The sequence below is a fragment of the Rhea pennata genome, chromosome 1 (assembly GCF_028389875.1).
Source record: "Rhea pennata isolate bPtePen1 chromosome 1, bPtePen1.pri, whole genome shotgun sequence".
NCBI lineage: Eukaryota > Metazoa > Chordata > Aves > Rheiformes > Rheidae > Rhea > Rhea pennata.
The window spans coordinates 126,057,796-126,071,044 of record NC_084663.1 but is presented as its reverse complement, the minus strand read 5'-3'; the positions used below and the strand labels follow the sequence as shown (position 1 = coordinate 126,071,044).

Genomic DNA, 13,249 nt, shown 5'->3' with positions numbered 1-13,249 from the left:
TGAAAAGAATTTCACATACAAGAAATTTTCTGAAAAAAATAACCAACAACAAACTGCTACTCTGAAGAAAAGGGACTGGATAAGATTGAAAAAAATACAAGTTTCAGTTACACCATTACAATTCCTTATAGGCAACTACTCTTATCAGATCTATTTAATGCCTGGGAACTAGAAGATATTTGCAAAGAATAATGATTTTCCCTATTTTACTCCTCCTCCTTTCATTTACTTTACCTTCTAACGTACTGCTAACATGCAGGACGTTTGGACTATCCATTGGAAGCAGTGGTGAAGGCAAAGGTATATCACCCTGTCCCTCTACCAGGTATACAAACTCTCCAATCTGAAACACAGGAACATATGCATTCTAATTCAGTAAGCCAGTCATGCAGAACAAATGGCAAAACATTGAAACTAAATAAAATCTAGTAATACTGAAGATCTGACTTACAAAATGATTTATATATTCAGGAGACTCATTATTATAAAACTACTTTTAAATAAAATGATCATTTCAAATCTTGCTATGATAATAAAGTACATTTAATTAAGTATATTAATTGTGAAAAGTCCAGAAATTTCAACAATAAGGCGAATTCTTTCCAACTCATGTATTTAATTGAATGAGGATACCCTGAACAATAAATATGATGATAAAATGAAATCTAATCATATGCAATTAGCTACATATATTTTAAATACATACACCAGCTCACTATATTGCTCATCACTATTAAGAACTTTTAATTTTGGGCCAGTAATATTTTTAATCTTTAGAGAGAAGGAAAGAGAAGGAGTCAAAGAAGACTAGCACCATGTACATATTTTCCATACAGAAAGTTAACACATTTTATTTATTTCATCAAAATTAATGAAAAAAGCCTACAGAAGCATCTGAATAAACACATACATGACCTAAAACAAAGGAAGATAGGAATTTACCACAGAAGAATGGATAAATTAGTTAACAGAGAAAACGTATTTTGAATTATAGAAGAAATTGAAACAATAAGGTCTAAATGCAAGACAGAAAAGTATTACAAAAAGAAAACTCACTAAAAATATTCCACACTGTGAAGACTTCCGTCAGAACATTCAAAACTAAAAGACACCTAAATTAGGTATCTGAAGTATTAGGATTAGTTTATCAATCTAAACTAGGCAGAAGATTGTGAATAGATATGCTACTATTATTGCTTTGATGACTTCCTATTGTTTACTACAAACTTGTTTGGACTATGTTAATCTCTGCCAATCGCAAGGCAAAGGGGGTTACAACAAGACATAACTTGCAAAGTCATCTCTCAGATTTCTGTAAGCTACAGCCTGTGAAATCCTGCCCTCAGAATGCATATCTTGTACTCATTCAAGGTAGGAGGGAAATTATTTCTATCACTTAGTCCACCTGCTCACGAATGCAGTTTTTCCATCCTACGGGTCAATAACATAAGATAAGCCTGCTTTTTATTTTACCTATATTCATAGCTTTGTCAGCCTTTTATGTTAGGGCTGAAAACATTGCATGTATGATCCTGACACAGCAGAAGGAGAGCTTTTCAATCTTGATGGCATCTTCTCCCTTCTCTTGGTTCAGACAAATCTTTTTTTGAGAAGGATTAAACAAACCTAAAGCAAAATTGGTTTCCCACACACAAACTAATAGCCACTCCTGGGAACCAATTTAAACGGGAATTATGCCTGTTTGACACAGTGTTTTGCCTCATAAGGACCACTAACAAGCTCTCAGCATACAACAGATTTCATGAAGGTATTGGTTGCTAGGATGCCGTTCTACTATCCTTTACTTATCATCACTGACATCAACATGCTTATGTGTGAAGAGAAACTCCCTTATTTCCCTCCTTGTTTTGAAAAAGTCTGGCTTTTTGATCTCCAGAGAATACGAATCTTGCTTTCTTTTTGCTGAGGTTTTTCTTGGTGGTTTTGGAAAAGAATGGTATTCTACTGTGTTTTGAGTGTTTAGGTAGTATCCATGGTTTAAATGCTTTATATTTCTTGTTTTGATCAGCTGCAAATAGGATAACACAAAAATTTTGTAGAGTTTGTCGTTAAAAAAATACTTAATAAAATAGCTATTGAACTATTGTTAACTATTCATTATAATTACATTCCTAACTGATATTTCAAAATAATGTAAAACTACTAGGTATTTGCAGTTCTCCATGAAAGTCAGCTTCAACTTAAGAACACATAGTTAAGCATTAATAAACTATTTAATTTTTTATTAGATATCCAGCCGTAAAAGTGTGGACTATCACTTTTAAATTATGATTTCATAAACAATTATAACTGAAAACAAGAGTTGTGGACATGTAAACTAGCTCCCAGAAATGAAGATTTAGAGATAAAAGCAACCTGATTATCTGATAGTCAACATACAATTTCTTCACTGAAAAGACCTATACTAATAATTTGAAGAATATCAGTGCCATTTTTCTTAAACAAAAATAAACATTAGAACAATCCTTAGAAATGTTATAAACATCTTATGCTGTCATTTCAAACATTAGAAAAGTTAATATCCACAGTCTTTCAGAAAAAAAGTTAAGGAACGTACTTAAGTAAGCCAATGAAATGGAAACAATTTAGCTTCTTGCTTTTATCACATAAATGTAGTTGATGTAATGAAAGATAGTATTCCTAGTCAGACTGAAGTACTAGCTGGTGATTTGGATCTCAACACTTTCATTGATTGCAATAAAGCAACATTCTGACTACTGTTTTAGTTCATTTGTCACAATAGGTAGGAAAAAAATTACAGAAATGATGAATTAAGTGATTTGTAAGATTACGTGCAGCATAAGTCCATAATTAAATGATATGAACTTCATAACTATATGAAGCCACTTGATCTTCATAGAGCTTGGTAACTCCAGCGGTTGGTTTGTCAATGAGAAAACAGTATGATTGGAATATTGCAGCCATACACACAATACCTAATAAAGCCAATTTCTTCCTGTGCCATTACTGAGTAGCTCTAAAAATGTACTAGCTGTTTTACAGTTTCCTCCTCCTCTAGGAGATTTACTGCATTGTCTAACATATAATACAATTATGTGGATAGGACTTAGTTTTCTTAAAGTGCTGTTTATCAAAAACTTTGCATGTTCAGCAGCCTTTAAATGTGTTGTACCTATTAGCTAAGCTGAAAGGAGTGGGAGTTTCAGAAATAGTTAATATTATTAAGACACAGCAGTGGCTTCTCAGAAACTTTAACACTTCCTGCTATGACAGATAAACTAGTTCTTTGTTATGTCTAATTTTAAGTATTTATTATCTCTCAGGGCAACATCTTATGTTTTTCAGGGGCTATGAGAAATGTTCTTTCCCTCTTCACCTGAGGTATGTCTATTCTGACCACAACTCTTTCTTGATTTGCTTTCTTCCCATAAATACACTGCCATTTCCCTTCTCTTTATTAAATAACTTTGTTCTTCAGGCTTTATATTCTGCCTAACGTAGCACAAGACTTATTTTCAGGTAGGGCATAAACTACTGCTTCCAAAAGAGAAAAGAAAGAGAGAGAATGCCAGTAACATAGAGATTTAAAGAAAGAGTATAAAAGCATAGCAAGTAAAAGAAGGTCCTTCTCAGATTTGCTCCCAGAAACCAGTAGGTTAGGGATTTCCTTATCTGGAGACTGCATCTAGATCATTACATTGAATAAAAATTGACGAACTTAACCTTCATAAGTATAACTTCTATTTGAACTAATTTACAGCACCTGAAGTGTCCTGGGGAAGTTGAATTCCAGAAGTTAAATATGTTGTATATGAAAAACTACTTACTTTGGTTCAGTTTGTATCTCCTGCCACAATCATTCTCTATTAACTTTCTGCAAACTATTCATAATTTTATATACCTGTCATGTCCCTTAACCATCTCTTTTTGAACTAAAGAACATTACCTTTTTTTAGTAGCTGTCTCCATGGAGAAAGAATTACATACATCTGATCATCGTTCCTATTTTTTTTTTCCGCTTCTATTATATTGTTTCCTGGAGTGACTAGAATTACACACAATATTCTAAATATGTCCACATTAGATCTTTACAGGGGCATAGTGAGTTTTCACGTTTCAATATCTATTTCTTTCCTGGTAATTCTTTTTAATGATGATGAGCATTGGTTTGATTTTTCATTGAATTATCTACAGTGATATTTATCTTCTAACATGAGGACATTTGTACAGCTTCTTTGTTAGTGATTCCCTGGTGTCTGCACAGTAAGGCCATGGCATTAGCTCATTTCTCACTGAAGGCATTAACAGAATGTCCCTCTTCCACCTCTCACTAATTTTCAAGAAACTCAAGTGAACGGTATGTTTTATAAACCTTCCAGCTATGTGTCTTAAAAATGGTCAGTGGTTTCAAATAGACAGATAGACCTGGATATCATTGCATTAGTTTCATCTTCCTTTAAAAAACAAGAAAAAATAAAAGGCCTAGTAAAAACAAACACTGAATATAGTTTGACTGAGAACAATAACAGAAAATAGTAACAAACACAGGATTGAAGAACGTGCATGAGAAAAAGAATAGGTTGTTTAGTTTTGGGAATATTGTTACAGACCACGAAAATGTGCCAGAGAGAATGGTAAATATATGTAACTGTATAGAGGGAAAGCTGACAGACAGAATTAATATTATAAAAGTCAGCAGCAGAATACAAGCCTTGAGATCAACCACACATGAAAGAAGGTCTGAGAAAAAATTGGATGTTGAAAAACATCGTCAGCTGACAAAACACAACAGAGAAGTTAAAGAGGTGAAAAGATGGACTTACATAGAAATAAGAAGATTGAGACTACTGAGATAAAGGACTACAAGGACATCAAATAAGCTGTCATGTAAATTTTAAGTTGTGAAAGTTGGCCAACAACAGGCAAATATCAGACTATATTAATTAAGAGAAATTGAAAAGTATATCAAAAGAAACTGAAAGCCAGTACTCATGCACAACCTGTTCAAAAGTTTTAGTTACATTGGCAACAAGGATTGAATGGAAATCAGATAGTTCAAAAAAGAGGGAGAGAGGAAAAAAATATTCTACTTTAAATGACAGCATATCCTTGATCGAAAATACACGGAAAGTGCAAAGTACTTTACAGTAGTAAAGACTATATCCCTTCCCTGCCTGTACTTCATTCACCTAGGACTAAAGCATCACTCTTGCTCCCACATTAAGACAAATGGTTTAAATTTCATATTTGTAGTTGTCTAGGAAGGCTAAAGTAATATTCCTTACAGTATTTTATTAGTAGTAATGATTTTACAGTAAAAGATAACTTAAGGCATTCCACAAAATGCTAACCATATAGAGATTAAAGGGCAGTGAAATCTGGTTTTTATTCATTAGCTACAAACTGTTACTTTATGCAAAAATGTTGCCTACCCTCTGATCAATTTTTTAAGTAACATTTTCCTCTCAGAATTATAGGAATATTATACTTTAACCAAGAAATGAAAGAAAATATTTCCATTTTCAAAAGCTAGCATGAACATAACATTTTTGTAATTTATACATATAATTACCCTAAAATTCATACATAATCAATCTGAATATTCATTTACTCTATTTAAACAGAATTGGCAAACATATCTGAAAGTATGAAATTTTACAAAAGTTATCTTCATTCTTGACTGACAAGGTTATCATATAAAAACCACCTACAAGATATACTTTCTGTTCTTACCAGTTCATTAACGAGAATGACAGTGCAGTAACGTTTTTCCAGGTTAAATGGAAGAAAGTCAATTTCTAATCCTGCAGAACTTCTCCCTTCCAAGAACAGTATTTCCACTGGACTGAAGAACTCATGCAAGAGACTGGATTGGTCAGCTGCTAAAATAAGTTTTAATGGTTGTTTATATAAAACAGCATAGATTGCAGCTGCTTGAGTTTAAAAATAAAGATATTGCAAACAATGCACTGTAGTAATCAGCATTTAAGGTACTCTCAAATGACACATGTGAATATGTAGTAATACTGCATGCTTTAAGTACTGTACAGATACATTTTGCTAATTAATTGCATTCTTATTTGTGCATAGAAACAAAACAATGGAAAACAGAGTGCCTCTCACTCTCTAAAAAATCACTCATCTTTAAGAATGTACAGCCTGTAAGCAAATAACTCCTCCTACTAGAAAAAAACAGTATAGTTTAATATAATTTAAACAAATAATCTTGTTCTCGGTGTTCTGCAGTAATTATACGTTATGTTATAGGATGAAATCTTCCAGAACTGATATAAATTAAATTTTGGTAAGCTTACTTTCTATGCATCCTTTCATAAAAGTATTAAGGTGACAAACTTCTGAGTGTCATGAGACAACAAGAATCATGGGTGAATCTGACAGTCTGACTACTTTCCCAATGAATGTTTTTCATCTGCTGAGCGTATGTTGATAATAAAGAATCTTTAAAACCTTACTTTTAAAACCATGGCCAGTTAACCTTCTAGAAGGATCACCTGACTAAAGAGTAGAAATGAAAATGTATGTAATAGAAATGAACAAAGATCACATGAGAAACCTTATGTCAAACTCAGGACAATTAAACAGGACTAATTCACCCAAAAGTACCATCCAAGAACCAAACTGAAGAAAGCCACTTCCTCACACTCTCCTCTTCAAGTCAGAAATTGTTTTCCTAACAATGAAAGCAGGAATTTCCCAATATTCCCACTTCAGTCAACACTTAAGTTTTATGTGAATTTGATATTTCCAAAACTTACACAAACAATTACAAAAACATTTTTCCAGTAGGACCCAAGCCCCATTTTTACTCTTCCATCAAATAGGGTAAGGCATTACCTAAGTAATTTCTGAAGTGAATATTTTCTGAATATAATAGGACATAACTCAAAGTTTGTCTCCTATTGAAGTGTTTCTCATCCTTTCATTAGCCTGTGAAGCAGATGGAATCAGTCTTATGCAAGTCCTCCCACCCCACTCATTCTCTGAGCACTGGGAAATTAAAACCATTTCCAAAGTATCAATTATTAAATAATTTACATTTTTTACAACTATCTCCTTCTTACTGTGACTGTTCACTATAGTAAAGTCATTAGGACTACAGTGCAGTCAAAATTCTGCTTATGCACATACTTTAGCTGGTTCTGTGGGAAAAGAGAGATTTTACAGAGGTACTTACAGGCATTATTGCTGTTTTCTTCATTTGGATCTTCAGGTACTGCACTATCTTTGTAGTTTAGTATGTTATTTTCAGAACTAAAAGGGAAAAACAGAAATGAAAGCTGGACATTTCTATTTTTATTAAATAGCTTATTTTCCTTTTTTATGAATAAATATTGGAAAAGCAAATGTTTTCAAGAAAAAAAAAATCAAACCATCTACCCATCAAGGATATTGAAAGCTTTCTCTTTCACTTAAGTTAGTCATATTTATAGCATAGCCATCACATCCTACCTTCAATTAATCCATGTACTCTCTGTAGTAGCCATATAAACAAAATTTCACATTAAAAAATACAACTCCAGTTTTAAAAACTTTCTATGATACTGAGTGGAAAGTCAGTTTTAACTCAGCCCCCATCCAATAGCAATTTCTTCAGTGAACTTAATCCTAATTCTTCTCTTTATCATTTCAATATCCTAAGAAATACGCAAAGAAAAATTGTCGTGGTGTATCCTGAGGTGACAAGCCTTGCATTCCTCAGCTGATTTCCAATCAATTTCTATTTTTTTTCCATAAAAGCTATTCTAGAAATTCATCTAAAAAATCTCCAAACCATATTCAAGTTTGACACATTGTTCTCACTTTAGGACTCCCATGTACGGCCCTTGGGGACATATTTTTAGGCTTTTTCTCGCAGAAACTGATTTGCAAAAGTAACAGTCCTTGTCTCCTTATCAGAACACAGTTCAGACATTAGATTGGCTCCTGCCTAGGCTTCTTTTTAAGCCCTAAATTTTTCCCTACTGACCTTCTTCCTAGCCCAATATCATCCTTTTTTTTAAAGAAGAGGTATTCTGCTTTGTTCATTATAACTCAGTTACTTCATCCAGGCACAACGATGACAGCTAACTGAATTTATTTTATCCAGCTGTATATGGGTCACAGTGCCTTAACACAAAGATAACATTTAGGAACAATAACACTACAACATTAAAAGTTAGATTTTTTACATTAATTACAATTCTAGGTCATGTAGCAGTATGTTACATAATACTTCTTTTTGTTACATAGACAAACATTTCACATCTATTCATTTAATTAGAAAATATATCAGTAGGACATACATGGAAAAAATGAGAACTACTTAGCAAATGATGGTTCCAACCTATGGCTCAGAAAAGTCTGGTTCAGACTTTGGCTCAACTACTTACTTATGAAAATTATGGTTAGAATTTGTGGTTTAAACTCTTATCTTGTGTTTAAATTCTGGTTCTGCTACTACTATCTGGAATAGAACTCTGCCCAGTTGAACAAACTTCAAATAAAGCTAACAAATCTTTCTTTTCTTTTTTTCTCCCCCCTCTCCCCCTTGCTTAGGCATGAAGAACTGCAGGAAATCCAGCTTCAGTTACGGCATAGAATATAATAGCTACGAATACTGACATTTTTTCAATCTGCAAGTCAACCACCTGAATAGCTCCAGTTTAGTCTGACACACAATCAGCTTTAGAAGATAGCTCATAATTTCTGTTTGGAGTGTAAAAGGGTTCAATTTTGATTTTCATGCTAATACACTTTAAAAGATTTCCCTGAATAAGTTAGAGAAGTTTATCAGCAAATGCAACCTTCTAACTTAAGCATTTCAAATGAATCCTTCTATTCTTTGAGACACACAACTTTGCTTCAAAACACCTGCACTTTGGTAAACTCTCGAAGGTACTTACTTAGATATTCTTACTATGTACCTGGATTACAAATGGTGATATACACCTGGAACATACAGTGGATTGACTTGGCACACTTACCATTTGTCATTGATGAAACTTCACAGCTCACAAGGGAGAAATAAAAAGTTTTCATCTATAATTTATGATAACTAAACAATTAATTCAAAGACAGCTGTCTGCATATGTTTTCTTTATAGATTTTACACAAATCTCATTTTCTTTTGTAAATTCAAACTTAAAAATAACATGACATTCAGATAGATATCTATTCAGACTTTTAAGTCAGGTAGCCACATTAGAGGAATAAAAAACACATCACAATATACCTTATTATAAAACAAGGTAATTTTACAAAAAGTTACATAATGTAACCAAGTCTCGGTAGAAATGGGAATCCTGGATAATAATAATAAGCAATTTAGCAGGAAGTCTACTCGTCTGTTATTTAAGCTAGGATGTCCCTGCTTTTAGCAAATGAAAGCCATAAATCTTGCCAAAATACAGATTTTACATCAATCATAAGAAATGTTAGTGATCAAATTTCATTCCAGTTCATGTAGGGTCCAAATCTAAATTATCAAATAAGAAAAATTCATGTTGAAATTCCACAGTCATTTATGCCAGGGAATACATATATATATGTTGTGAACAAACATATATATATACATATATATACACATATAAACATACATATATATGTATGATGACTCTCTATTAGGACTATATATAGTTGCCATTTTTTTTCTTAGAGGAAAAAGGGCACAAATATTTAGGGGAAATAAAAATGCAGCATAGACAGCTGAATATTTGCATGTGTCATGGCAAAAGATACAGAGCTGATGCTGCCACTATCCCTACATGGTATAACAAATTTCTCTTGCTTAGAGTGTTGATTTCCAAACAAATTGGATTTGGCATCCCAAATTTACCATTTTTTTATATATTGAAGTGCAAATTAATCACCTAAAATTTATTTTTTCTAACATTGTTTAGATGTTTTATTTCATGAAAATTATTTTACAAGAATTTACTGAAATTTAATTATGGGCACATGGTTTACAACCTTTCTATTTAGAGAATAAGTACAAAGTGGGACACAAATTTTGCAAGACTTTCTATACAAAGGTTAATTTTTCTCTCAGCTCTCTGAATTGGGTAATTTATACTACACAGTGAGCAAATGGGAGTGTAAAGTCTCCATCTAAACACCTTATTCTTTTCACAGCAATATTGCTTTCCAGGTATATTTGAAAAGAACAGATATACTTGAAAAAACAAATTATAAGAATTTGTTTGTTTATTCCTATCCCCCAAAAAGAAAATTGTACTTCTTAACCATCTTATTTCCTTGATATTACTTTATATTTCTTTTATCCTTGCTCACAAATAATTTGTACCACTCTTAATAGGAGTATGCAGTTACATTTAAAGGAGGACAGTATTGTTTAATTTACAACAAACACGGGTGAGATCTTACAGATGCAGCAAAACTATATTGTAGTGTATCTCAAAGAATTACTACAAGTAGATTTTCAGCTCCAGACTCAGGTTTAATATTACTCACACATAAAAGTCATTCTCCCCAAGCCATAAAATTTGATGATCCAATTTATAGGAAACAATGATTACATACTGCACTTGATAGCTATTGGGTCTCTGTTAAAATAAATTGTTAATCTTGCTGGGCTAAGAAAGAATCACCACCTTAAATGGACTTGTAAAATTCTCAAGAGATGTTGCCCTGGAGACTCATTTTAATAGCTATACTTAAAGGCTATTTTTCAGAAAGGAAAATGATCTCTGAAGTACATGAATATAATGTATTATTTATTCTATACCTGCAAATAAGTATTTATCTCACATAAAAATACAAAATATAAATTTTACATGTGAGGCATCTCTTTCAATGTTTTATCTTTGATTCAGAATGCCCACCCATGATTGCACAAATTGAGATTACTGCAGAAGAACCACTGTAAAGATAACTAACTGTTCAAATACTATAGGAAGAAATAACCTAATAAGAATATCACAAGGAAATATATTACACATTGAGACCATACAGCATACAACACATGTGGATCAAGTAAATCCTATTTTCAGAGACAAACTACACAGAAACCCATTGCACTGGTTTGATATGGTATTAAAGATCTCTCTCTGCAAGTTTATTCTCACCTGAATGAAAAATGCACCTGCAGATGAGTAAGAGGAAAGAGAAAGAAAACAGTGTTGTGGAAAACATGTACATTGTGCCTCACTGCTGTTCTAAAATAAAAAGGAATGGTAACTCACATAATAACAAAAAATAAAAGCACTATGATTAAGAACAGGAGAGATAAGAAGCATGATTATGCTCTCAGACTGGCTCAATACATACCCTTTTAAAAACAGAGAAATTAAAGAAAAAGTGGGTTAGTCTTCTCTGGCAGAACAGCTTAACGCTGCCATAAATTCTGTCTATGCAGACAGTTTGTTATTTGGGTATTAAACCCAAAGCAGTGTCCTATCATGCCTTACACACCAAATACTCTGTTCCATGTTAACACTGAAGTCTACTGCATGGAAAGCATCACTGGTAAGGAAGCTAATATGAGCTGCAGTGTCAAGCTTATTTACGTGTTGTGTGGACACAATGGCAAAGGATCAATGCTCTAATGGAGACTAAGCAGGTGTCTAAGTCAAGTATTAGAAGTGATTCAGTTTAATGAAGGGAGTGCTGACCAAGTAACTTCTTGGTCAGATTGTCTTTTTTTTTTTTTTTTTTTTTTTTTTTTTGCAAACACAACTTGTCCCTTTCAAAGCAAGGTTAACTTTAAAACTAACTTATTTTACTGTGCATTAAATGGACTAAACATTCTGTCAGAGTAAGGTTCTTTAAGAAGGATGCCTCTGAATTGCTAGGTACTGAGTCCCAGCTGGGAAAGAGTAAATGGCAGGTATGAGTACTTTCAAGTCATTTTAGCAATGGTTTGGTCTAATCTATTCAGATATAGTTTTGAAATTACTAATATACTTGAGTATTGGTGAGAAACAGTTTAGTAGCCTCAACTCTGAGTTGTTAGTTACTGCTTCCTACTCAGTACCACAAAGTGTCTGGCTCACCATGTTAGCAACTATGCCACAAACCAAGTCAAGATCAAAAGCAAAATCATCTGATCATGTAGTCATAGCCACACATGCGCAATGGTGCACCAGTCCAGGGTACTCTTTGGTCCAGGGTTCAAAGAGGCCAATAACTCTAGAATATGTTTCCAAACATATTCTCACACCAGGAAAATTAATTTGTTTTCTGTATTTGGATCAGAATCTACCAGATGATCTTTTTTAGTCCCTTCCAGTTCCAGATTCTATGTACCACTGAGGTGAACATAAAACTACAAGGTATCAGGTACCAGTGGGAAATCTAATTCTACTACTAGCTACTTCATTCAATAAACTTGGAAGATAGAAGCAAGCAAATGTTTTATTAGAGAGAGAAGGGATATAAGGAACTGTTTACTACTGTACTGAGAAATACGGAAATTTTTGAAGAGAAAACTCATATGTATCAGCCAATTTCCACACGCTGTGGGATATTGCTTGTGATCTCAGAATGAAGACTAGAACATAAAGTAAAACAGAAGCTACCCAAAAGAGGTATTATGACTTACACTAATAGAGATAAATTTCTAATTTATCAAATATTAATCAGAATTGTGAAGACTTGTAGCAGTGTGTTTCTAAAATATATTTGCTGAAGACAGCAGAAAAAGATATTAATGTTGCATTTCATAATCTGTATTACATATGGACACAATACACACTTTTAGATCTTCACTTTTGTTTATTCTATGAGACAAGTAAATACAAGCACTCTGCTTAGCATAACTCTTTCCTTGATACCAGAAACTGCCTGGAACAGAAAGTAAAAGAACAAAACTCAGGAAATATAAAATATTTGGAATGCGTGGTGATATTTCTGATAAAAAATTAAATAAACTATCATTAAAAAGCTATATGCTGCAAAGCTAGACTTCAAATTCATTAATTACCTTTTCCTTCTTTGTTCCGGAGTTTAACATTAATTTTACATTAATGGCCTTTCTCCAAGTCACTTCTGCAGTCATAGAATCATAGAATCAGTAAGGTTGGAAGGGACCTCCAGAGATCATCTAGTCCAGCCTCCCTGCTCAGCAGGGGTCACCTACAGAATATTAGACAGGGTTGAATCCAGGCGGGCCTTGAAGATCTCCAGAGAAGGAGACTCCATAGCCTCTCTGGGCAACCTGTACCAGTGCTCTGTCACTCTCACAGGGAAGAAATTTCCCTTCACGTTCAGGCGGAACTTCCTGTGCTTCAATTTCTGCCCATTGCCTCTT

General features: G+C 33.3%; 1 protein-coding gene across 1 annotated transcript in view; it reads right to left on the bottom strand.

The window, feature by feature from the left end:
* The window catches only part of CFAP47 (cilia and flagella associated protein 47), a 362,418-nt gene that overhangs the window by 214,191 nt on the left and 134,978 nt on the right, over positions 1-13,249 (bottom strand). Inside the window, exons 42-44 of the mRNA XM_062577000.1 lie at positions 7,178-7,254; positions 5,716-5,861; positions 235-343 (exon numbers count right to left, since the gene is read on the bottom strand). Of these exons, the coding sequence (XP_062432984.1) occupies positions 235-343; positions 5,716-5,861; positions 7,178-7,254 (332 nt within the window). The remainder of the gene's footprint in view (positions 1-234; positions 344-5,715; positions 5,862-7,177; positions 7,255-13,249) is intronic.